General features: G+C 40.9%; 3 protein-coding genes and 1 long non-coding RNA gene across 17 annotated transcripts in view; 2 read left to right on the forward strand and 2 right to left on the reverse strand.

The window, feature by feature from the left end:
• Window positions 1-1,737: 1,737 nt before the first annotated feature.
• On the reverse strand, window positions 1,738-2,954 carry LOC144340691 (uncharacterized). Its single transcript, XR_013416937.1, has one exon. It is a non-coding gene; the product is annotated as an uncharacterized LOC144340691 (long non-coding RNA).
• On the forward strand, window positions 2,664-23,117 carry PHF10 (PHD finger protein 10). Of its 2 annotated transcripts, none has more exons than XM_015137734.3 (12): window positions 2,664-3,319; window positions 6,105-6,211; window positions 8,277-8,407; window positions 9,311-9,394; window positions 10,941-11,074; window positions 11,173-11,322; window positions 12,158-12,267; window positions 14,407-14,560; window positions 16,598-16,753; window positions 21,254-21,362; window positions 21,652-21,840; window positions 22,924-23,117. In XM_015137734.3, exons 1-12 carry the CDS (start codon window positions 3,038-3,040, stop codon window positions 23,007-23,009), a joined length of 1,692 nt encoding a protein of 563 aa, XP_014993220.3. In that variant the 5' UTR covers window positions 2,664-3,037; the 3' UTR covers window positions 23,010-23,117. The 2 variants fall into 2 exon arrangements, with proteins under 2 accessions (XP_014993220.3, XP_014993221.3); XM_015137735.3 differs by having other exon boundaries at window positions 9,317-9,394.
• Window positions 22,130-25,018, reverse strand: C4H6orf120 (chromosome 4 C6orf120 homolog). Of its 2 annotated transcripts, XM_015137733.3 has the most exons (2): window positions 24,844-24,922; window positions 22,130-24,632 (listed from the first exon to the last, which is right to left on the reverse strand). In XM_015137733.3, exon 2 carries the CDS (start codon window positions 24,590-24,592, stop codon window positions 24,017-24,019), a length of 576 nt encoding a protein of 191 aa, XP_014993219.1. In that variant the 5' UTR covers window positions 24,593-24,632; window positions 24,844-24,922; the 3' UTR covers window positions 22,130-24,016. The 2 variants fall into 2 exon arrangements, with proteins under 2 accessions (XP_014993219.1, XP_014993218.3); XM_015137732.3 differs by having other exon boundaries at window positions 22,130-25,018.
• The window catches only part of WDR27 (WD repeat domain 27), a 309,044-nt gene continuing 307,706 nt past the window's right edge, over window positions 24,929-26,266 (forward strand). For 10 of the 12 annotated variants that reach the window (XM_028846955.2, XM_078001101.1, XM_078001104.1 and 7 more), the window contains exon 1: window positions 24,929-25,490. The gene's annotated coding sequence lies outside the window, so the exon portion shown is untranslated. The remainder of the gene's footprint in view (window positions 25,491-26,266) is intronic. The other 2 variants (XM_078001102.1, XM_078001107.1) reach the window with 2 other exon arrangements.

A 26,266-nucleotide genomic window follows, 5' to 3' on the forward strand; every position in this document is an offset into this window, starting at 1 on the left:
TTTCACCACTTACAGCCCTCAAATTTCCTGCCTTGTCCAGCTTAGATTTCATGGCTCATCATTATAATAACTCCTTTACAAACACACTTCTCCATTAGGAGAGGTGACCAGTCCCTCTTTTTAAAACACTCTCTTCTTTCAGTTTACAGCACTTTACACTTAGTTTTCTTCTTTTTCCTTCTCTTACTTCCACAAGTTGAGTACCTTTGGACTTCTTGGTCTTGGGCCTTATTTTCACCTATATCTGCATAATCTAAGTGGTCTCATACAGTTTCGTGCTTTTTTTCCCCCTTATTACTGTATTTCCAGGGCCTAACTCAGTAAACGGTAAGGCAGTATTTGATGAATGAATGAATAAATGGTTTTTTATATCTTCATCATTGAACATAGTTCTTAGTTAATACTTGGCTTTCCATAAAATATTTGTGGAATAATTGGACATTATTGTTATACAAATGAGGAAATGGAGGGTCAGAGAGATTAACTAATTTACCTTTGATCACATAGCTAATAAGTGGCACTGCTGGGATTCAAACCAAAGTCTTAACTCTAAATCTTTGTTCTCTCCATTACCTCATAGTACCTCCCTACATATTTCATCCTTAACTCCTAGAATCCATCTTCATTTACCTTATTCTTATGCCAAACTGGAATGATTAATGTACCTGAGTATGTCTATTTTACCACCCCTGGGCCAGTTTGGGGCTTGAAACCCAATGCCTACTTCCATTGCACATCTACCTGTATCTTTCCTACCTGTCTTTAAAGCAGTTTTCAAATTCTATGTCAACCTTGAAACCTCCACTTTTTTAGTTGGTAGTAAACTCCATTTTTTTTTTTTAGTTGCTAGTTGTTTTCCCACCTACGCTGCCTTAAAGTACAATTGTATATTCGTACCATATTGTATTAGTGTTGAAGCTGCCTATAGGCAGGGATCTAATCTATACAGTGCCTCCTTAATATTCTTCCTTGCCTTGCACATTGGAAGACTGAATCAGTATTTGTTGACTCCGGAATAAATTTGCATTTGAATTTGTCAACCTAAATAAGAGGCAGGTTTGCCAAACATGACAAATTTATTCGAGAGTGGGCATTGCAATGTAGAATATGATGTTAAACTATAGGTGTATTCAGGGAGGTAAAGGAAGACAAGGGGTTTAAAAAGGAAAAACGAGGAGGATCACGTAAGTTGTTTTGAAACAATTATCCTTGGCTACAAAGATAAGTAACAAAGGGGATGGCCAGTCCAAGGTTGGACAGGCAGTTGCAGTGCAAATGTCCTTGAAGCATTTTTTTGTGTAGTTTTGTGGCCTTTGTGCAAGGTTGTGGTTTTGGCAGTCTTTTGTGCCAATTATTTATATCAGGCAGTTATTAGTGAGAACCTTCCCATCATGGCTTTCCCTGACTCCATCTTCTGCCAGCTTTCACAATCCAGAGACAGAATCCCGGAGGGAAAGGAGTACCAAATAGCTGAAGATTTAAAACAAAAAAACAAAAAAACACAAAAACAAAAAAACACACAAAACGCTAAACTCTATCTAGAGAATCTGACTGGAGGGCCCTTATCAGTGAAAAGTATTTAGTTGAAAGATGCAGTTTCTTCTGGGCAGATTCAGACAAGGAGTGCAGCGGAAGCTTACACCTGCGCGTGTTGAGGCGAGGGCAGTAGGGCTGGTCTGGCTGCGGCGGAGAGAACGAAGCTGGATTAGGAGTGGCTTGAAGTCCGGGCGTTGTCAGTGGTGACCTCTCCGACCTGAGGCAAGTGGGCCAGGCTGGACCGGGCGTGTTAACGTCGGTGTTTGTCAATGTGATGCGCTAGAAATACTCCCCTCATCTTTCCCAACTTTTGTTTGCTGAGTGTAGGCAACACTAATGAATGGAAAGGAGACAGGATTGTACTTTAAATCCGAGAGCATTTTTTACTCTCCAGAACAAGTCATCTGGAGACGCAGGCCAGCTGTATGGCGGGCCGCCCCGGACCCAGGCTCGGCTCCTCACTTCCCGCTGTTTTCAGTGCGGTCCTAGAAGTGCCCTGATGCAGCCCGACATCAGTAATAAATGCATCTGAAACCCACCGGCTCCCACGTTCTCGCGGGGGTACCTGCCAGGCCGGCGTCCAGGCTCCTCCCCGGCTCCCGGCCGACCGCGTTCTCGGCGGAGGCATCAACCACGCGGGAACGCAAAGCCGCGAGGGCCAAATCTCAGCGACTTCTTCCCGCCGTGCCTCCCGCACGCTCCGGCGCGGGCGTCGACAGCCCGCGGGGACAGCTTTGGATGCTCGGGGAAGCGCGGCCCTGGCAGGTGGCTCCGCGGCTCTCTCGGAGCGTCGCCAGCGAGAGGGGCGGTCCGAGAACAAAGGCGGGCGAGGAGCGACGACTGCGAGCGCACGGAGGCGGAGGCCGCGCAGTCTCCGCGCGGCTGCTCCGAGCAGGGCGACCCCCGGCAGGGAGGGGGTGGGGCGGGGACCCCCGGAGGGGCGGGGCGGGGCAGGGCAGGGCGGGCGCCACCGGGAGAGAGGAAGGGAGCGAGGGTGACGCGTGGAGGGGCCGGGCCGGGGGCCGCGGGGAGGGGGCGGCTGCGAGCGCGCCAAGTGGCGACGAGCCGGGCCGGGGCGGGCCGGAGGGCGGGCGGGAGGTGGGGCGCGCCGCGGGCTGGGGGGAGCCGCGGTCGAGTACAGCGCCGGGCCGTGGGGAGTCAGGCGGCGGCGGGGCTGAGGCGGCCGCGGGGCTGAGGGGAGCAGGGGGGCTGAGGCGGCTGTGGGGTTGAGGGGAGCGGCGGGGCTGAGGCGGCGGTGGCGCTGAGGCGAGCGAGCGGCGGGGCTGAAGGGAGCCGCGGCGGCGCTGTGGGGGGGGCAGCGGCGCTTAGGCCATCGGCGGAGCTGTGGGGGGCGGCGGTGCTGAGGCGGCGGCCGCGGCCGGGCGGGTTGGGCTGACGAGAGAAGCGCCGCCGCCGCCTGGCCTCCTCCATTCCGGCCCGCAGCCCCGCGCCCTTCCAGCCTCTGGCGCCCTCCCGCGCGGGCAGCGCGCTGGCGGCGGCCATGGCGGTGGCGGCGGCGCTGGCGGGCCGCGGGGCGCGCGGCGGCAGGGGCCGGCCCCCGGGCGGGCGGGCGGAGGGGGCGGGGCCGGGGCGGCGGGGGGCCCGCGCGGCGGCGGCGGCGGCGGCGGCAGCGGCGGCGGCGGCCGGGACGAGGCGGAGGCGACGGCGTCGGCGGCGGCGCGGGGCGCTCGGGCTGATGGCGGCGGCGGCCGGGCCCGGGGCTGCGCTGTCCCCGCGGCCGTGCGACAGCGACCCAGCTACCCCCGGAGCGCAGTCCCCGAAGGTGAGGAAGCGGCCGGTGCGACCCGACCCTGACCCCGTCCGGGGCCCGTGTGCCGGGGCCTCGGCCCAGTCCCACCGGCGGCCGCCTAGCGTCTCGGGGGCGTGGGCCCCAGGCCGGGCTCCGCGCCTGAAACCGGGGGTGGTCGGCCAGGCGGGGCCCCGAGGGGAGCCCGCGGCCTCTAGCGAGCAACAAGTGCGGGCGGGCGGGCGGGGGACGCGGCGCGGCTTTCCCGAAGTTGGCGGCCGGCCCCGCTTGACAAGCTTGTCCCCAAAACGCCTCTTCCGGGGCTAGCCGCGGAACGGAACGCGTCCGGGGCCGAAAGAGTTGGCCTCGGAGGGGCCTGCAGAAGCGCGCTAGTTCGCTCAGTCTTCATTCCGCGCATAGTTTGCTGAAGTGTTTGAAAGCTTACTGCAAAAAACCGAGTGGCGAACGATATGGAAAATCAACACACTCAGTTGGTGAACTTAGTGTAATAACTAAGTAAATACGCAAGCGTCCGGATGTTTTCAGCGGAAGTCTTTTTTTTTTTAAACTTTTTACTGCTTGAGGAGGTGAAAAATTGGTGTTTGTGGAGAAAATGGAGATGAGCAGTAGAGTGTCACGCATCAAAACGTTTTGGTTCCAAAGTTAGGCTAGCAGTTTGTGACAGAAGGTTGGAAGGGAGGAATGATGTTTTAAAAGCCTCGAAACTTGAAATTGGGTTGAAATTAGAAGGCGGCGGGAACTGAAATGCTTCAGAGCCAGCCAGCCTTCGTGCGGTGTGCGGTGTGCGGTGTGCGGTGTGCGCGTTGGCAGGGGAAGCCATCCTGTGGCAGCCTAGCGGGGCTGCGCCTGCCCGGGAGCTTTTCCCGTTGCGCACGTCTGTCGTGCCGTAAGAGAAAGACTTGTTTTGAAGGTTCCTCAAAGGCCCTCGCCAATGGAAGTAACTAGATTGTAAGACTCTGAATGCACATCCTTGCACTTCCAGTGTTTGACGTCTGGCCCGGCACCTGGAGGGCACTGAGCTAGTGCCCACTGAGTGCATTCTTGACCCCTGAGCCTTAAGAAGGACGTGATGCATAGAAATTCATCTGATCCGTAGGTGGAAACCACCTATAACTCTGGAAGGCACATCTCTGATTTAGTACATTTGGGAGTCTTTGAAAACATGGGCCTGTGTATCAGTATTGCGATTACACGGAAATTCTTACCTTATTCCGTCGTGTATTGGGAACAATATTGCTGTTACTACCTCTCTCTAGAAAAAGGCTCTCTGCCCAGATGCTCACTTTGTATAATAATGCCTTTGCCTAGAATTTGTACTAGTAATTTAAAACACTTTTTGAAATTGTAGTCTCAGCTTTTTTGAGCACTTTGCATTTTTAACTATTTTTGTATATTTTTGAGTGTCTCAATTTTTTAGCTAAAGGGAAATATACTTAAGTTTAAGGACATAAAAATCCTTAAAATGCTCACAAATAAAATAGAAAAAAAATACTGGAATGTTTAAAATGAGTTATGTTAAAAGTATTGAATATGAAATGTTGCAGTTGTGATACTTATGCAAATTTTCAGAGAGTAGATTTAGACTGTGCAGAGCTCTTTAATGAAATGCTAATTTTATAAGGACTGAAAAAGATTATATATTTTACTATTTGGAAAGGAACCAGTAAATTCCTAGGAGCTAGGGACATTTGAGACTTTATTATCATAATCATCATTTTAACTAGTATTTGTCAGATAATTCGCTAGTCCTTGTTCTAAGTACTTTTAATATAGTAGCTCATTTAATCATTGAATTAGCCATGTAATAGGGGCTCTGTTATAATCTCAAATTTTCAGATAAGGAGATGCTTACAGAGAGTAACTTACTCAGCTAGTAAGGGACGGTGCCCAGTGAGAACCTAGGCCGTCCAGCTCTGGCATGCCTGGCCACTATACCATATTGCCACTTTATATTCTTTTGTAGGATTCCTTTCATTTTAATATGTAGCAAGAACACCATGATATTTAGCAAAATTGGATTAGCGTTAAAAGCTATATTACATTTTAAAAATTATGATTTTTTTAGACCTTAAGCTTTGGCTGATAAGTAAATAAATCAATTTCCTAACATCTGATACATTTTCTGAGTGCAGTGTTTGAATTTATAACCTTCATGTTCTTGCCACATAATGTATTACATTAAAAATATATAAGCCTCTTCCTTAAAAAAAAAAATTCCCCTCCCCCTCTCAAGGTTCTTTTTTTGAAGTGTGTGTTGCTATATTATAGATTGATGACCCTTACTAGGGTATATTTTTGCTAACCTTTAGCAATGTAAGAGGAAGAGTGAATAGTTAGAATTGTTTTCAGTCTTGTATGTCCCCTTTTCATGGGGACATAAATGCCTAGTCAATTAAAATAGTCCTATGAACCGACTCCAAGTTGAACTGGGAACTGTAAATGATCCATACATTTTTTCCCCCCTGGGCTTGGGTAGGAGAGTTTGCTTTAATCCTAGAGTGATGCAGCAGTTTTATGTGTTTATGAAGAGCAGAAAGCATTTTAACCTCAGTTGGCAAGAAAGCAAAAGCAGATTTACATTTACGGGTTAATTGAAAATACTCTTATTTTGATTGGATTGAAGATCAGTTTTAAATTTTATTCCAGGTCTTGCTTATGCCAAACTCTTGGTCCCTTTTAATTATAATATGAAGTTAATGCTTGTATGACTACATGTCCTTAGACAGTCTTTCACTTATTGAGACTTATTGTTCTTTTATTCTTTCTCTAATTATTATTTTTGAATCTTTTAAATGTATAGGATGATAATGAAGATAATTCAAATGATGGGACCCAGCCATCCAAAAGGAGGCGAATGGGCTCAGGAGATAGTTCTAGGAGTTGTGAAACTTCAAGTCAAGATCTTGGGTACTGTCATTTTACCGGTTATTAATATTTTTTGTGATGTTTCTCTTTGCCTTAACATCCTCTCCCCTTTCCCCCAGCTCTGGCAAAGGCAATTATTAAAAATTGTAGAATATTTTTTCCTATTCTATAATGTGCCACCAAAGTTGGTCTTGTTACTAAGTGTAATTAAAAAACAATTTTATGATAGTAAAATACATACATACATAAAATTGGTCATTTGAACAATTTTTAAGTGTGAAATTCATTGGCATCAGTTACATTCACAGTGTTGTACAGCCATTACCACCATAAATTTACAAAACTTTTTCACTACCCCAAACTTTATAACCATTAAGCAATAACTTCCCTTTCTCCCTCTACCTAGCCCCTTGCAACCATCATTCTACTTTCTATTTTCATGAATACGACTACTTAGTTACTTCATTTAAGTGGAACCATAAAATATTTGTCCTTTTGTGGCTGGCCTATTTCTCTTAGAACTTTGAGTATCTTCAAGGTTCATCCTTGTAGCATATGTCAGACTTTTGTTCTGTTTTTAAGGCTGAATACTCCGTTTTATGTATATACTGCATTTTGTTGATCCATTCAGATGTTGTTGGGCATTTGGGTTTCCACCTTCTGGCCAAGGTAAATAATGCTGCTGTGAGCATTGGTGTTCAGAGTTTGTGTTTTCAGTTTTTTTTGATGCTTATCTAGGAATAGAGTAGATGGATTGTATGGTAATCCTATGTTTAATTTTTTGAGAAGCTGCCAAACTGTTTTCCGTAGGGGCTGCACCAATTTACATTCCTACCAGCAATTCACAGTTTCCAATTTCTTCATATTTCTCACCAATTTGTTATTTTTCATTTTTTTTTAATAATAGTTATCCTAAAGGGTGTGGAGTGATATTTTATTGTGATTTTTGATTTGCATTTTCATAATATCTAGTGATATTGAACGTCTTTTCATCTGCTTCTTGGCCATTGTATAGCTTCTTTGGAGACATGTCTATTCAAGTTCTTTGTCCATTTTGTGTTTGTTTTTTTTGTTGTTGTTGTAGGAGTTTTTAAAATATATTTTATGTATTAATACCTTATCAAAAACATGATTTACACATATTTTCTCCTATGGGTTGTCTTTTGACTGCCTTGATAGTGTCTGTGCGCAAAATTTTTAATTGTAATGAAGCCCAAATTTTTCATCTATTTTTTCTTTTGTTGCTTGTGCTTTTGGTGTCATATGTAATGCCAAATCCAAGGTTGTGAAAGATTTCTATGTTTTCTTCTAAGAGTTTTCTAGTTAGCTCTTATATTTAGGTTGTTGATCCATTTTGAGATAAAGGTCCAATTTTATGCTTTTGCATGTGGATACCCAGTTTCCCAGCACCATTTTTGAGAACACCGTTCTTTTTGCAGGTTACTTTTAAAATAGATGGATGCATAACATAGTGTCACTTTCCTGTGTCTGATTTAGAGGTTGAATTGGCCCAGATCCTGAAATCTGTGCTCTGTTACTCAGGATGGAGATTGACTATGATACCCTGGCACCTTCAAACTAGGTCTATTCTTTGCTTCTGGGTTTGTGGAGTATCTGAGAACAAACAGTTATGGTTTATGATATGATGCACTGAGATACAGGTTTTTAAGAGTTCTGTTTTCTCAGCTATTTATGACTCACTGAACATTAGACAAGAGACAGAAGTTGATTATTCCTTGGGTGGATGAAATACTGGCTATGCATTTTAAGCCCAAGAGAAAGAATTCAGAGCTGGTATCATCATCACCTTGCTTTGCCCTCATAGGTCCCTTAAACTAAAAATGCCTTCATTCTTAGCAATTGTGATTCTAGATTTTTTCTAGTGTATAAAAGATGTTATTTTCAATGTACCTTTTTGACTTGGTAGACCACATAATTATTTCTATTCCTTGTACCTGTTTTGTAATTTTCTTTGATACACAGGAAGTCAAGTCATAGGAGGCAAATAATTTAAATACTTAAAATAGTTTTCAAAATATCCTCAATAAAAGTGATTAAAAATTAATGAAAGCCACATTTAATGCATAATATATATTTCTGTACTTAGCTTTAGTTACTATCCAGCAGAAAATTTGATAGAGTACAAATGGCCACCGGATGAAACAGGAGAATACTATATGCTTCAAGAACAAGTCAGTGAATATTTGGGTGTGACCTCCTTTAAAAGGAAATATCCAGGTACTAGTTTATATAATAGATTAATTTATAATTGATAGTAATTCTTTATGATACACTGTCAGCTTCTGAATTTTTCTGTAGATTATAATGTATTTTATATTCTTGTGCTTGCTGTTTTTCTTTTCTTTTTTTTTTTTTTTTTTAAGACTAAGGGTCTCATTCTGTCACCCAGACTAGAGTGCAGTGGTGCGATTATAGCTGACTGCAGCCTTGCACTCCTGGGCTAGCTGTCCCCCTGCCTCAGCCTTCCAAGTGTCTGGGACTACAGGTGTGCACCACTACGTGTGGCAAATTTTTTTAATTTTTATTTTTTTAGAGATGCGAAGTCTTGCTATGTTGCCCTGTGTGGTCTCAAACTTGTGACTTCAAGCTGTCCTGCCTCAGCCTCCTGAATTGCTAGGATTACAGGTGTCAGCCACCACGCCTGGCTGTTTTTCATTTACTACTATCATTCAGCATCTCTCTTTGTTATTGATAGTTTCTGTGGCTCATAAACTGATTTAAAAGCAAAACGGGAAAGGTGAATTTCCTGGGGAAAATTTTAGAACAAATCATTTTATAGTCAAGTTTGGGATTTTTACCATTGTCCCTTGATCTAAGGAATAGAGTTAGCTATATGAGCCATATCTGAATTTGAGAAAGGCTATTCCTCATGAACTAGTTTAGTATAGTTATGTATATGATCTTCTTACTTTGGATTATTCTATTTTCTATTTTATTCTAACTTTTGTATCTTGCTGAGTTTTATTTCTTGAATTTGTAATATTTTTTGTTGCCCCTTTAATAATATTTGGAATATGTAATATGAATATTTTAAAAAATCAAGCTTTTTAAGCTTTTAAAAGGTTTACAAATGCATAAGGTTTTGCTGTTTTTAATAGTCTTTTGATCTTTTTTTTGGAGATTTAGAGCGACGAGATTTGTCTCACAAGGAGAAACTCTACCTGAGAGAACTAAATGTCATTACTGAAACTCAGTGCACTCTAGGTAAGAATAGCTTTTAATGTGAATTTTTCAAGCTGAACATTTATGAGATGATATTGGATAAGTATGTTCTTTCCTAAAATATTTTACAAAATTAGTAAAATAAATTGAACTATTTAAATGCTACATTATTTACTTCATTTTTTATTATTGTTAAAATGCACAGGAGATTAAAGCTTGAACGTTCACACATGTGATTCCTGACTTACGGTTCAGCTTCATGATGGTGTGAAAGTAATGCATATTCAGTAGAAACCATACTTCAAGTGTCTATACAACCATTCTTCTTTTCATTTCAGTATAATATGTAACAAATCACATGACATATTCAACACTTTATATTAAAATTTGTGTTAGATGATTTTGCCTAGCTGTAGGCTAATGTAAGTCTTCTGAGCAGGTTTAAGGTAGGCTAGGGTAAGCAAAGATGTGTGGTAGGTTAGGTGTATTAAATGCTTTTTCTTTTTAGGATAGTTTCAACTTAGGATGGGTTTATCATATGTAACCCCATTGCAAGTCAAGGATCAACCTCTATTCTATAACAGAGTATAATTGTCTAATTTTTTTTGACACAGAGTCTTGCTCTGTTCCCCAGGTTGGAGTGCAGTGGCGCGATCTCAGCTCACCGCAACCTCCATCTCCCGGGTTCAAGGAATTCTCCTCCCTCAGCCTACCTAGTAGCTGGGACTACAGGCGCACGCCATCACACCCGGCTAATTTTTGTATTTTTATTAGAGACAAGGTTTCACCACATTGGCCAGGCTGGTCTTGAACTCCTGACCTTACGATCCACCCGCCTTGGTCTCCCAAAGTGCTGGGATTACAGGCATGAGCCACCACGCCCAGCCCTTGTCTAATAATTTTTACAGAGTTTTCAGAGTGTTTGTATTTTGTGTGCAAAGCTTGTACAATTTTCTTTTTTAAGTCGTAGGTTCTTTGCTGAGTGCATGGTGTGTGTCTGTAGTCCCAGCTACTTGGGAGACTGAGGGAGGAGGATCACTGGAACACAGGAGTTTGGGGTTGTAGTATGCTGTGATCATGTCTGTGAATAGCCACTGCACTCCAGCTGGGCAAGATGACGAGATCACATCTCTAAAATGCAAAAAGGCAAATTTTGTTCAGTTGTTAGTTCTGTATAATTATGTCCGTGCTTTATTTGTAATCTTTCTTTCACAAACATTTTAATGCAACGAATTTTTTTCTTTTATTCATCCAGTATTCTGTAGTACTTGTTAATAGTGCATTTCATTATTTAACAGTTGTTTCTAACTAAAGGGATATATGTTCAAAGCACAAAAAATCTTAAAAATAAAATTGTTTGATTGAAAAATTGATATATTTGCCTTTTGCAAGATAATCTTTTAATTGCTTGAGTTTATATTATTAATATTAAGTTTAATTATTTTCCAATGTACTAAGATATTTTGCTTTGGCTATTTGAAAACCATTAAAATGTGGAGCGGTTTGAAGAAGTAAATTTTGAAGAGTGCTTTTGTTCACTTATCCTTAAAAGAGCTTCTTTATTTTTTTATTTTTTGGTCTAAAATAGGTTTAACAGCATTGCGCAGTGATGAAGTGATTGATTTAATGATAAAAGAATATCCAGCCAAACATGCTGAGTATTCTGTTATTCTACAAGAAAAAGAACGTCAACGAATTACAGACCATTATAAAGAGTATTCTGTAAGTAATTGAGGTGACTGGCATTTTTTATTTGGGTTGGGGAGAATGACATTTTATAAAGTTGTATGTGACTTCCAACTGTATATTTTTTTTTCCAGCAAATGCAACAACAGAATACTCAGAAAGTTGAAGCCAGTAAAGTGCCTGAGTATATTAAGAAAGCTGCCAAAAAGGCAGCTGAATTTAATAGCAACTTAAACCGGGAACGCATGGAAGAAAGAAGAGCTTATTTTGACTTGCAGACACATGTAGGATAACTTAAATTTAGTACCCCTGAACTTAGTTTATTACTTGTTATTGCAGAGTGCCGATTACCCCCTTTATCATTATTTTTTGTACCACCTTTTTTTTTTTTTTTTTTTTTTTTTGGCGGAGTCTCACTCTGTAGCCCAGGCTGGAGTTCAGTGGCGTGATCTTGACTTGCTGCAACCTCCACCTCCCGGGTTCAGGCGATGTTCCTGCCTCAGCCTCCCCAGTAGCTGGCATTACAGGCGCCTGCCACCACACCCAGCTAATTTTTTGTATTTTTAGTAGAGATGGGGTTTTACCATGTTGGCCATGTGTTTTTTTCCTCCTCGGAAGTTGAGATACTAGTTTTAATGCTGTGCTTAATAATACTCAATTTACATTTTTTTGTGAGATGTCTTTTGCTTTATGGTTGATAGTTCTACTAAATGAGACTAATAATTGCTACATATCATACTTGCTATGTGTCCCAAGAGTTTTTAAAAGAGATTTGCATGTTAATTCTCACAGTAACCATGTGAGGTTGGAACTAGGATTACTTCCATTTCATAAAGAAATTGAGCTACAGAGAGGTCGTATAAGCTACCTAGATCACTCTGCTGTTAAGTAGCGAGCAAGAGATCCATTGCCATTCCTCAGGAGAATAGGCCTCTGAAACGATAATATATAGAATTGAAAGCACCAACTGTCCTCTTAGGTTATAGCTCCCAATATCTCTTAAAATTCTAGCTTTTCTAGGGAGAAGTGGGCGTGCAGTGGAGAGCATGTGGGGACTCTTCCTAAAACCTTGATTCTTAGCATGGAATCAGTTTTGTGTTTCTCTTTATGTTAACATAGGTTATCCAGGTGCCTCAAGGGAAGTACAAAGTTTTGCCAACAGAGCGAACAAAGGTCAGTTCTTACCCAGTGGCTCTCATCCCCGGACAGTTCCAGGAATATTATAAAAGGTATTTAGTAGTTTTAGTTACACTTGGTATTGGCTATTGGTAAGGGGTTTCAGAGCCTTTTGTACTTGCCTCCTAACAATTATGGGGTCTATAGATATCACCATAAGATACTATATAGGATTTGTGTTGCTGTTCTTCTCTGGTTCTGTGGTAAACAACACCCTGTAGTCGGAATTTGAATATATGCTGATGAAATCTGGATGCCTCTGTCTCTGCCTATTTTGTTTGGGTTTGTCAGAGACAGATGCTGGGAGTTCTATAGCACCTCACTGCTCAGGGTATGTTCTGTGGTCCAGAGCACTATTATTGCTCAGAAGCTTGTTGGAAATGCAGAATCTCAGGCCCAATTCTAGACCTGTGACTCAAAGTCTGCATTTTAACAGATGTCTGTATAATTCACGTGCAGGTTAGAGTTTGAGAAACACTGACTTTTACTGCAGAGAAGATGAGAGAAGGAGCAGAGGGGCAGGCACGGGCACCTAGGTGCCTCAGCCACATTGCTGACCTGGCCTGGCTGCTGCTCCAATCTGGCCCCTAAATGCTACTTATCTCCTATTCCCAAACTGAATGTAACTGAAAAAAAACAGGGCTAACAGATTTTTTTTTTTTGAGACAGAGTCTCACTCTGTTGCCAGGCTGGAGTGCAGTAGCGCGATCTTGGCTCACTGCAACCTCTGCCTCTTGTGTTCAAGCGATTCTCCTGCCTCAGCCCCCCGAATAGCTCGGACTACAGGCACATGCCACCACGCCCAGCTAATTATTTGTATTTTTGGTAGAGGTGGAGTTTCACCATGTTGGCCAGGATGGTCTCGATCTCTTGACTTTGTGATCCGCCTACCTCGGCCTCCCAAAGTACTGGGATTAAAGGCCTGAGCCACTGCACCCAGCCCATTTTGTTTTAAAGTCTCAGCTTTTACTTCAACCTTAAGCCTTACTCTGGAACCGTATGTTTTTCATAATAGACTATTTTTTTAGAGAATAGAATTTAAAGTATAGTATCATAACTCACACCATTTGAAAGTCACATCTTGGGCAGAAATTTTTTAAATTAAAAAGGTTTTTTAATTCAAATTTAAATCATGGGCAGCAGTTTTTTTAAAAGTTTTTCTTCAATTTTTTTTTTTTTTTTGAGATGGAGTCTCATGCTGTCACCCAGGCTGGAGTTCAGTGGCACGATCTCGGCTCACTGCAACCTCCACCTCCCGGGTTCAAGTGATTCTCCTGCTTCAACCGCCCAAGTAGCTGGGATTACAGGTGCTTACCACCTCGCCCGGCTAATTTTTTGTATTTTTAGTAGAGACAGATTTTCACTCTGTTGGCCAGCTGGTCTCGAACTCCTGACCTCTGGTGATCTGCCCACCTTGACCTCCCGCAGTGCTGGGATTACAGGCGTGAGCCACTGCACTCGGCCTTAAATTTTTAAAAATTTTACTCTGGTGTCAGCAAATTATTAAAAGTCATATGCAAGTATACCAACTCCTTTGCTTTTTGGTGTGTTGTCTTAGTTGGAGAAGTCCTGATCCAGGGTCGCTTCCTGAATGAGGACTACTGAGGGTGAGAATGGAGGTGGCACAAAGCATTGCTGTCTGACCTAGGGGAAGAGATTGCCAATCTAGTTTCAGAAAAAATAGTTGATTAGATTTTTTAGAATACATGCTTCCCAAATTTGTTTACAATAATTTGTTACTAAAAATTTTGCTTTCTATATTAATATTAAGTAATATCATGTACCATGCACTGGTGTATGAGGTAGATGCTATTATTAGGCCTGTTTTACAAGTGGAGTGATAGCACAGAGAAGTAGCAAAGACCTGGAACAGTGGTGGACGTGGATGTGAGCTGGCAGTCAGACTTGGGGCTACTGACATTTTATTTACTGTTTTGTTTTTTTGGGTTGAGGGCAAAGAGGAGAGGCGCATTATCTCTTAGAATCAAATGCATATTTTACATAAGTCTAGTGAAAAGATGTTCAGGCTTTTTATTAACCCTACTTGATGACAAAAATTAAAAATTAATACTCTATTTTTCGGAAGTCTTTGGAGTTACTCAAGAAGTTTAAGGCTCTCTTCATAGGTCAACGATGAGTCTATTTATATTTAATAATAAAGGGAAACCAAAAATAAACGCTCTGAACTTCAGGTACTCACCAGATGAGCTGCGGTATCTGCCATTAAACACAGCCCTATATGAGCCCCCTCTGGATCCTGAGCTCCCTGCTCTAGACAGTGACGGTGATTCAGATGATGGCGAAGATGGTCGAGGTGACGAGAAACGGAAAAATAAAGGCACTTCGGTGAGAACATTTCTCTCTAGTGGGAAGCGTTTCCTTTCTCTTTGAATTTTTGCTAATTGCTTTCCTGGAATGTTACATTGAACTTCTGTCATCACCCTCTCTTTGAAAAAGGATGGTTGCATGTAATTTCCAGAAGGTATTCATCAAGAAAAGTTATTTATAGTATGTTTTGATAAAAAACAAGCCGTGTGTGGCCTTTGGTAAGATTTATACTTAAAATCGCCCCTTTGTAGTTACCATGAGCGATTTAGGCAAGGATATTGGAAAATTAGCTTACAGTCATTTATTCAACTTGTTGTCTCTTTAGCTTAAAATATTGAACAAAACAGAATTTGATCTCTTGACACAGAAATGTAGTTTTCTTAGTTTAGGGGAGTGCATTAACTTAGGTTTCTTTTGCTTAATCTTAGGCTTCCTATAGGAAAATATTGTGTTTAGTAATATGTTGTGCAATTTGTTGGGTTTTCCTGTATGACTCTTTTTTTGTAGCAAAATGCGCTTGCAAAACAATGGGCAGCTGGTGAATTCTGTGGATCTGAAGGAGAACAGAATCCCCTTGATGGTTTAGGGCTTTGATCACAGTGATGACATAGGGCTTTGAATTTCTTTAGCATTGTGTTTTAAGTAACTGGCTATTTCAGACTTTTCATTGAAGCCAATCTAAATGTGAGGTTGTGCTACCATTGAATGGACATTATTTCCTTGTCCCCAGCAGCTTCTAAAACATCTTTAATAATACATATTATGCAAAATAAGATGCTGTTCAAGTATTAAAGTGGTGATACAACTTTTCTCCTGTTATGTTGCTAAAAGGGGAGCTATGGCATGCAAAGGGGGATGAAGCTGACTTCCTTTCATACTGCTAGGAAAAGTGGAAACTAATCCAACATTATGGGAAAGCGTTTTGACAGTCTTACCAATTTAAGTTCCACAGAATTTGACCTCGCAAATCCACTAGTAGAATTTATCCTAAGGATTTAATCAGATGCTGAAAAAAATTTAATTAGAATAAAAAGGTCTGTTTGAGTGTTTACAGTATTTTTTATCCTGGAAGTTACAAATAAATTTTAATGCCCACAGTGGGTAATATTATATTACATTTATAGGATAGAAATGCAGTTCAAAGAATATTTAATGATTGTGAGAACATGCACATAATGCTTTTAAAAAAATACCAAAACACACACATGCATACACACGCAGTGTAATCCAGTTTTGTGTTTTAAAAAATGAGGGCACAATGAGGTTAGGGGGTATGTGTGAGTCTCGGTATCTTTATGTATATAAGTGGACACCCAGAAAAAAGATGAAGTGGATATATTAATGTTTCTAGTCAGTGTGTGTTTATCAGGGAGGCTCTAGATAATCTAATTTTTTCATTTATAATTTTCATAATTTATATGAAAGTTCTAATTAGAAAATTTAAAATTATAAAATGAAGAATTAAATCATTAGATATTGAGGTCTTAAACCTTGAATATATGCAATCTTTCACATCCTGTTGTAGATAGTTGAGGGATTGGCTCTGCATGGTTTAACATTATGAAAACACAAATGTGTACTCGAAGGAATTTTTTTTTTTTTTTTTTTTTAACTGCAGCACTTCATTTTTCCTGAAGGACCTTCTTAATGACTTTTAGTACTCAGTGAAAATACCCACACTTATTTGTAACAATATATTTTTGTGTGAAACAAATATGTTCCCTTGTGACATGGAAAATGATGTTGAAGCTGTGTGCCGTATAATAGTAGCTGAAGCGGATAATTGCATTTTTGTGACTTAGGTCAGAAAACAAAGTTGATGAAGGCACTGATATGAATGCAATCAGTTTTATACCATATCATACTTAGAAGAAAGATGAATGATTTTTAACATAAGTTACTTTAGTCTCCACTGGAAAAAACTTTCTTACATTTAGAATGATCTTTTTATTTTTAAATTGATAAGGCTTTAAAACTTTTTTTGAGTATTTTCCATAGTTTTCAAAATCCAGACTCAATTCCAAAGAATCTTTGTTTTTGCCTTTTAAACTCCAGGACAGCTCCTCTGGCAATGTATCTGAAGGAGAAAGCGCTCCTGACAGCCAGGAGGACTCTTTCCAGGGAAGACAGAAATCAAAAGACAAAGCTGCCACTCCAAGAAAAGATGGTCCCAAACGTTCTGTACTGTCCAAGTCAGTTCCTGGGTACAAGGTAGAAGAAAAAAGCCCCTGACTCAGCTTCTTTACTGACCAGCCTCTCTCCCTGAAATGTTTTCACTTGACTTTCACGATTGTGGAGCTTCTGCCTGCTGTACTTCACTAGCTGTTCTTCTATGGTGTGCCCTCTGTCTGCTGCTTTCTTTTGTGCTTTATTTCCTTGGTGGCTTTTCTGTCACTTTTGGCTATGGTTTAGCTTCTGTTTTCTGTATATGTACAATTTATAAGTCTTTTTTTTTCTTTGAAATAATAACCAGGCAAGTATGGGTTTTTAAAACATTATTTCATAGGCAGAAGTTTATATTTTCTTTCCTTGGAGTAAAGATCATAATTATTTGGCATTTTAAATGCCCCAGCATTTAGTGTAGCTAAAGCTGCTGAGCTGAAGTATGAGTGGGTATACTGTTAGACTAAGTTGCATTTTTTAGTGCCTTTCATTAAGAAAGATCTGGGTTTAATCTAAGGATTACTTGATCCATATGCTAAATTTAGCTAACTCTGGGATAGAAAATAATAAAACCTGTTATTTACATTGTGTGATTTTTAGCATAACCTTGGTAAAGAGCCTATATGATTCTATGACAAGAATTAAAACATACTTGTTAACTTGTTGATCTGATTATCCTCAGAGTAAAGTTGTAGGTTGTCAGCAACTATTATTATATTTTGAACGTTTCCTCCCTCTGTCTGCCCCTCCCTTTTCTTTTGAAGAAAAGGTGAGGTGAGAGGTGTGTAGCCTTATTTGCATATAGGGATTTAAGAATATCATAAAAGGAAGAATTAGCTGTACAGTTTCATATTTGGGATGGTGGTAGTAAAATATACTACCTTTTGATTCTTTGGTCTGAAATGTATTAGAACATGCTTTTATTGCACTTATGAAGGTGTATTGAAGGAAAATTTTAGAGTAAGCTGATGAGGAAGTTTTGCCAAGTGAAATTGTTAAACACCTTGTATGTCAGAACTGTGATTGTGATAAATAATTCACAAGAACAGGCTGAAGTTAGTCACCTTTCCGTCAAACTAACTAGAACACGTTCTAACATGTTCATTTACCTTTCTTCAAGTAAAAAAAGTGACCTATTAGTGTATTTCATGTTTTATTAGAAAATGCTTTTATGTAAATAACTTAAATTTTTTTTTTTTTTTGGTAGCCTGTAGCAAGCAAATTTTAAGCTTAATTGAGCAAGGGTTGGCTTCCAAGGGTGGCTGCAATAGGCTGCAGCTATGTGATTTTTGTACTTGTTTTTACATATAAAGCTTATCTAATTTCTTTAAATATATAAACTAATGCTTAATAACTGAAAGCAAGTGAGCTCCAAAGATGAAATTTCAGAAACAGTGTACATGAATGAGTGTGTTCTACTGGTCTGCTAAGAGCTTTAAATGGAAGTGGCCGCTCAAAGCACAGTGTCCTGTTAACTCTTGAGTGCTAAGTAGATCTTTCCAACAGTAAGCTTGATTGATCATGGGTTAAAAAGAGAGAATATTGAAATAGATGTTTTAATACAGGCTGGAAATGAACTATTTAACACTATCATTGATTTACTATACAAGAAATCATATAGATTAACTGAACCTAATAGTACTCAAGTAGGATATGCAAAATTTATATTTTACATAATCTGTGAACATTTTTAGTACCTAAAAATGTTTCAGGTATTTCAAAGATGGGAACAACCAGTATCTAGTCATACATTAATGTGAACAGGTTTATTAAAAGTTAACCTCTTTATAAAAAGTATTAATAAACCAAGATGTGCCTAAATATTAGGGTACTTCAAGCTAAAGGTCATGTTTTATATATATATTTATATATATATATAAAATATGAGATTCAAGAAAGTAATGTATCTGTCGGGTTGCTTAATAAGATTCACTAGTGCTTGCCCTTAATTCGTAGGACCGTATTGTTTAGGTTACATTAACCTGAAATTTAAAGCATAATTATTAGGATTCCAGCCTATAAATATATAATTAAAATCTATACTATATTATTGCTACCATGAAAGTCTTATCTTTGGCTGTTTTTCAAGTAGAAAAGTAAGTGTACTGTGAGCCTTTTATTTGAGATGCTGAGAGCTATTAGGATGAGTATTTCAATTTTCTTGTCAGTAGTGAAACTGATGATGTTGCAGTTATTTGAAGTAGAACTGATTGTCTCAACCAGACACACATGGGAGTGTGTTCCATTGGCCTTGGGGAGAGTGCTGCACATTAACCCCTCCCTCAACTGTGCAATCCACTGAGACTGGCTTCTCTAAGCCACGGTTGTTATCTGCTGTGTGAAGTCCTGGATGCCAGCACTGTGGCTTCTTAGAGAGGGCAGATGCTTTGTATATTGAGCTGCAGCATTCATCACAGAAAATGCTACAAAGCTGTCTCTCTTCCCCTTCTCTCATGTTGCCCTGTTTTCCTCAAGATGAAGACTGTTGGGTAAGAAAAACTAAGTGATTTAACAAAGCATTATGATTTAAACTTAGAAATAAACCTAGAATTTTTTGGTGTCCCTTTATCATAGGTGTTTAATGTATATTTTAATGATTGTAGAACTTGAATTGCTCTAGAATGTGAATGACTACCCTTGTGTTTTATTCCTTTTGGCTTTTGTTTTGTAAAGAATCTCCTATGAGGAGTTCTGTTTTTAGAATTTAATATTGTTTGGTTACTTCCCTGACTTTAGTGAAAGATATTAGAGTATTTACTATGCCAGTATCTAACTTAAACTATGAGTATTAAATAAGTATATCTTTTACATTTAGTACAGGTACCATAACCAAAAGAGATTTCTTAGTTTTGATGGATTAAGAGATAGCATTCTGCTGTATATTATGGCAGGTACAGATATGATTACAAAACTGAACCAGAATTTGGATTATAGAAGTGCACTTCCTAGCTGTTTTTTATTTAGGTATAGGAACACACAATGAGAACCTTATGATTAGAATGTAGCAGTAACAACAGAGGGTAACTACACTGCAAGACTTAAATGGTTTGAGCATGTGACACTATCCTATTGTTGGGGGGAGCAGGGTATAAAAATATACATACAGGAAATTAGTTTAATAGTAAAGTTTTATATGTATGTTTAACTTCCATGATATTTATTATTTTGTAGAGACATTTGTGATTGTTTAGAGTTCTTGTTTTTATTATATTTATGTATAAGGTTGACTTTTTTTAAATAAATAAGCCAAAAATTCTTTTTGAATGCCTCTGTCATCTTTTGCAAAGAAAGATAATTTAAAAAGTACAAAACCTAAAATGATTAAGAACAAATTGTTTAGGTCTAACAGGTTATGAAGGTGGCAGTGAGACATTTCAAAGCTGGAATATGTACAAAGTTTGAGTTTTGTTTAGGTTCCTTTTTGGTTCAGTAAATTAGGAAAGGGATGCATTTGGCAGGGTGGGAATGAAGCAGAAATGAAACAATTCTAATTAAAATAATTATTTTCCCAGTTCATCTATGTGTGTGTGCGTGTGTGTGTGTACGTGTGTGTGTATGTATGTCCCCTTACCCCATTTCATTCTTGGCCCATGCTTGCTTTTACTTTTTTACCACTGTTATTTACTTATTCCTATAGCATGAGTGAACGTCATTTCATAACAGTCAAGGCCGTGACGTTCGGATGCCTTCCCTCCCCTGGTAATTTTAAGTGCAGTGAACCCTTTTTCCTTTGTCATTTCCATGGGTTACCAAATATGTCTAAAATTCAAACACTTTCACTGGACCATGCATGTTTTTAATCTGAAAGATGAGTAGTACTCAGAGGGTCTGTGTATTTTTTAAGTGACTACAGTTTTTTTTTGCTTGTCTGAAAACTTACTTTTCCCTTTTATAATTTTACGTTATTTTATAGTAAATGCTTCTAAGTATAGCTTCTTTTATTAGACATGCAAAGAGAATAATCACACAACTAAGTTTTCAACAAATATTTATGTACATGCCAATGTATGCATGAGACATCTTTCAATTAAAAATGTTTAAACTGATTTTTAAAAAAGTACCACTATACCAATGAAGATAAACTGATTTTTTAACTTATATTTTATAGATCTAGTTTTACAGTTTTGGAAAAGAGCAGTTTTTAAAATTAATACATAAGCTGTTTAAAATGGTCTTCTCTTTAGAGTAAGTCTCACATTAATGGTCATTTGCTACTTGGATTTTCTTGTCCAATTAATAGTGATATTTGGCATTGTATTTCGTCTTTCCTTCCATTCATTAAACAGATCTTACTGTGCATGTAGGGAGTATAGAATTCTACATTTAATCTTATGAGATCATGCTGTTTACAAAATTTTATGATGAAATTAATGCTTTCTTCAGTAAGCAATCTTACATTGCAGGCAGATTCCTGTCAAGTTTTGTCTTTCAAAATGGTCATTAGCAAGTTATCAAAAGTAAGAATAGGGCAATAAAGTAACAGAATTCCTTTTAAACCCATAGTAAGCTCTTCTGGCATGAATTTATAGCCCTCTTCTACCCTTCCAGCCAAAGGTCATTCCAAATGCTATATGTGGAATTTGTCTGAAGGGTAAGGAGTCCAACAAGAAAGGAAAGGCTGAATCACTTATACACTGCTCCCAATGTGAGAATAGTGGTAAGTATTGAAATGTCTTTTTAAAATTTTAACCACTGTATTTGTTGGTTCAAAAACTAGAATTTATAGTTTCAGGTAGATTTCAACCAGAGTCATCAAATAAATACACAGGGTAGATTGTGAGGCAGACACAGTCCATGTGTTTTCTTCTACATTGTATTTTCATTTCTCTTTGGTGATTTGACATTATAGCTATTCTCTGAAAGTCCTAAAGCAAACTAGCATTTTATGTGCCATATTAAGTTAAAAATTCTTATGTGAGATACTACTAATACTGGTTTTGATTTAGGCCATCCTTCTTGCCTGGATATGACAGTGGAGCTTGTTTCTATGATTAAGACCTACCCATGGCAGTGTATGGAATGTAAAACATGCATTATATGTGGACAACCCCACCATGAAGAAGAAATGATGTTCTGTGATGTGTGTGACAGAGGTTATCATACTTTTTGTGTGGGCCTTGGTGCTATTCCATCAGGTAAAGATTAAAAAAAGAACAAACTATCTTTGGGTGATAAGACTCTCCCAGCACTGCACTCCAAAAGGCTGCATAAACGTTATCATGACATGCAGAGCTTGTGGACTCCTATGTGCAAATATGACCAAAGCTATGATTATATGGGTCATGTCCACCAGCTTTTCATTCCCAGACAATTCCAACTAAAGGATAAATGAGAGGCCAGAATGCCCAGACTAAGTTTTGGAAGTACAGTTCTATATAATGAGCTGGTGTTTTTCTACTGAAATACTTAAGTAACAGCATCATCTTGTTTCAAAGCCTTTATTTTTATGTTATCTATTTAGAAACTTAACAAAATGACTACGTCTTTATACATTTCTATAGAAATCGATTACAGATTTCTGTAAATTGAGGCAGCATGACAATTCCAGGTAACTTTAGAACAGAGTTGAATAAATCACAGTAATTGGACTAAAACATTACACAGATAATTGTGTAATTTTAGAACTTACTTGCATAGTTAACACTGTATAATACTCTTATAAAATATATGCCTACAACGAAGTTTCCTGGGAATCATTAAGCAAGCAACATAATTATTTTTCTGTAGTAATTCAGATCAAGTATGTAGTACAATTTATCATTGTGCTGTTAGAAACTTAAAAGTTTTAAAGTGCTGTCAGCAGAGTACACCAGCACTTGAAAGAATGCTGTTAAGACACACAGCTGCCAGTGAGCAGGAGAGAGAAAGGCTTAAAAAAGCCAAATTCCAGAATGGGTTTTGAACTTTTGAAGTATGTATTGAACTTTAGAAGTATGATAGTGTTTGAATTTCAGGAAATACTGTACTTTTTTAAAGGTCTGTATCACTGTATGGCATTGCATCTCTCCCATCCCCCTTGACTTGCAATGAATTTTGCATGGCATTGATTACAAGTTTATATTTTTCTCCTTAAATTCAGGAACTCATAGTGCCCTTCTCACCACAAAATCCACAGAGGAATATCATTAGTGATAGCTAAGGAAGAAGAGTTTAGATGGGCTTAAAATTCAGTCCTGTAAAGATAATTTTTCATTCCATATTAACAATTTTTTTCCTAGGTCGCTGGATTTGTGACTGTTGTCAGCGGGCCCCCCCAACACCCAGGAAAGTGGGCAGAAGGGGGAAAAACAGCAAAGAGGGATAAAATAGTTTTTGACTCTAATACTGTGTATGCATTTAAGTGGAATATTTGGTGCCAATTTATTTACAACATTTTCATTTTTATGCCAATAAAAGATTTTTTTTTTGCAAATTATGAGCTTAAAATCTGCAGTTGATTTATTTCTGTTAAAAGCTACTCTTACCCTCCAAACTAATTCCAGGTAGAGAAATCATCTTCCCAAGTATTTTATAGTAACCCTGGCTCACTCCAAAAATTCAGTGGAAATGTTTAGCAACTTAAGATACTTAACTATTTCTCCATAGCCCCAAAAGTTAATTTTCATGAAACTTCCTAATCTACATTGTTTCTGGCCTACCATAGGTAGCATTAACAAAGTTATTTAATAACTAAAGAATTTTCATAGGTATGACAAATGGCCTAATAAGATTTGGTGCAGCTGGATTTAGAGTTGTCATTATTGGACTGGTACAGGAACACAGTTTGTAAATACCTGCCTGCCAGGAAATCACTTTTGTATAGAAAAGTACCATCCCTACTTGGGGTACAGGCACGAGGCTTTAGTCCAGGCTCAGGGAAGTGTACATAAATCATTTCCAACTTGATTTTAGTAACTCTTGAAAACGTACACCTTGAACTTCACTTAGAATCTCCAGAGTAAAATTACAAAGTATCAACCTTTGATCTGTGTCACAGCATGAAAGGTTGCTCTACTTTTTTTATATATATATAAACCTAAGTTACTGCAATCATTTTTAGTCAACCTGCCTAATGAAAATGGAGTCTAAACACTTTATTGTGCACAGTCCTTTTACAGGAATTTTGATATTTAAAAGAAAATACTGTGCTTGCTGCTTTTCCTATTTTTGGGGGTAACTGAGGTAACAAAACTGTGTATGGCTTTATTTTTCCATCCCTTGACTAGAAAAAGGTAACTAGAACTTCAACCAAGTACAAGTACCAAGGTTCACAGCAAACTGCAATCAGCTTCACAGACGGAGGGTTTTATACCCCAGAGCGTGGTAAATGACTCAAAAGAGAATTTCAAGTACCAGTTTCAAAATGCTAATTAATATCGTCCAGAGAACAGATTCCTCCTCTTGCGAGGCGTCTTCCGGGGCACGAGCGTGCTTCTGGCCGGCATCTGCACCGTCGGCGGGGTAGGCGGCCTCGCCGAACGGGTGCTGCTCGACTGTGCCGTCGTAGTACACTTTCATCTCGAACTCGCTCTCCAGGTGGGATGGGTGTCCGTAGACGCCGATGCCCACTGGGCGCCGGAAGTGCGCGGGGATGGACACAGCGTCCGGTCCGCAGGTGGCCGACTGCAGCTCGTAGTCGTCGAAGCTGGGGTGCAGGCTGCTGGCCGAGACATACAGGTCCGCATCGCCCTTGAGGCTGCGCATCCTGAGGACTATCTTGCCCTCGTGGTTCAGCCGCAAGTAGCTGTAATTCCCGGCGCCTATCTGGCCTTGGACGACGTGCAGGAGCACCCACTCCTCGGGGACCTCCTCCTCGTCCGCGCAGCTCCCCGGGGACAGGATCTGCGAGGTCAGGAGCAGCAGCAGGGCCGTCGTCCAGGGCGCGGCCCTCCCGCGGGGAGCGGCCATGGCTGGCGGCTCAGCTCCGAGGTCTACAAGTGGGTCAGTGCTGCTGGGGACACGGGAGGCGCTCAGTACCGGAGCCCGTCCCCGTCGTCCGCCCGCGGGGCCACGGCGCGTCCAGGCGCCGGGTCTGTCGCTGGGACTGTCCCTTCCCACCCGCGTGAGGCCCCGGGGAGGAGGGGGTGGGCTAACCCCTCCCCCTAGCGCGGCGCCCACCAGGGGCAGGGGCAGGGCCGCTATGGCACTCTCGGACTCACCACCGCTCCCCACAAGGGGCCGAACCTTACGCATCCGGACCCGAGGCCGGAGCCTCGCCAGGGAGGCGGAAGTGACGCTAGGCCCGGACGTGAGCAGGCCGGAAGCGAGGACTCGCCTGCTGCCGCGAGATAGTGAAAGGGGCGTGGGCGCTGGGGGCTGCCGGCTAGTAACCATAGCGGCGCGCGTGAGTCGGCGGGCTAGTAACCATAGCGGCGGGCGTGGGGCGGAGCGTCGCTCGCTAGTTCCCTGCGTGCCCTCTTGGGAGCTGGGTGCAGTGAGTCCTCCCCAGCGGGCTGCTCTCGGCGCGGAACCCGAGCTGCTGCTCTGGGACGTGTGCTTAGGGCGCGGGGCTGGAGCGCGGGGGCTGCGCGGGTGCTCGCGGCTCCGCTGAGGTCTCTATGAAAGGGGGCGATTTGAGGGTCCCGCCGTGACCGCTCCCAGCGGCGGAGACGCGCGCTCTGGACCAGAGCCGTTGCCCGCTGTCTGGTCACCCCAAGCCTCCTCCTGACGCCGTGCTGGTGCGAGGGTCTCCAGGGGAATTCGGGGCACAAATCGGGCCCGAGCGTCCAGGCTGTCGTGGCACGAAGGCGCAGGATCGGCGCTTTGAGAACTGAGCGCCTGTGGAGTTCGGAGGAAAAGGGCGCAGGTGGTTATTTTAATTAAAGCAGCTATGTATAAAGCGAACTCAGACCTCTTTAAAAGATTCAGTAGTTTAGGAACGAACCAGGGCTGTGGAAATGCCCGTCATCCCGCACCACCCATCGGTTCTGTGCTCCGAGGGTGGGAGCGTGGACTCTGAGGGCTCCCGAATTATGCCCCACTGGCCTTTCACCCTGCGTGGTAACTACCAGGCTAGGTTTTCCTAACTCGAGCCAAACAGCAAGTTTCTGGCTTGCTTAGTCACTAAAAGAAAAAAATTTCGATCTTTTCTAATCAGAAGGGAGTAATTTTCTCTTTCTAAAAATCCTGGGCAGAAGGAAATGCCCAGGATTTTATCAGTGGTACTCCTTGAGTAGTAGAGAGTTCATCTTTTTATGTATTTCTAAATTTTCTACAATTTACACACACTGTACCAGTAAAGGGGTATTAAGTCTACAGCTTCCAGTTTATCTGGAATTACTGCGTTGTGTTTACTGACTTAACTTTAAGACAATGGTTTCTTTAACAGTCACTTGCCACTGCTTTTTCCTGAAGTGCTTACCTAGTCTTAGGTGCACTAGAATCTCACTAAAATGATAAATTTAGTTTATTTTCCCTGACTTGTTCTGTGCACATGCGTACACGGATATCGCTGGGGATATCCTATAACATTGATTATCCCCTAGGGTTGGCACAGCAGGGAGAGGAGGTGGGGATAGTCCAATTCTGTGTGTTGGCTGCTAATGCTTATTCTTTGCAATAATTTACTGTAGGGCTGCAGGA

This window comes from Macaca mulatta, chromosome 4 (genome assembly GCF_049350105.2).
Source record: "Macaca mulatta isolate MMU2019108-1 chromosome 4, T2T-MMU8v2.0, whole genome shotgun sequence".
NCBI lineage: Eukaryota > Metazoa > Chordata > Mammalia > Primates > Cercopithecidae > Macaca > Macaca mulatta.

Bases quoted from the DNA above. Each gene is read 5' to 3' on its own strand.
- PHF10 (XM_015137734.3), top strand. From the start codon at position 3,038: ATGGCGGTGGCGGCGGCGCTGGCGGGCCGCGGGGCGCGCGGCGGCAGG. The intron at 11,075-11,172 runs GTAAGTAATTGA...TTTTTTTTCCAG, and splicing joins ACCATTATAAAGAGTATTCT to CAAATGCAACAACAGAATAC. The intron at 11,323-12,157 runs GTAGGATAACTT...ATGTTAACATAG, and splicing joins ATTTTGACTTGCAGACACAT to GTTATCCAGGTGCCTCAAGG.
- C4H6orf120 (XM_015137732.3), bottom strand. From the start codon at position 25,018: ATGGTTACTAGCCGGCAGCCCCCAGCGCCCACGCCCCTTTCACTATCT.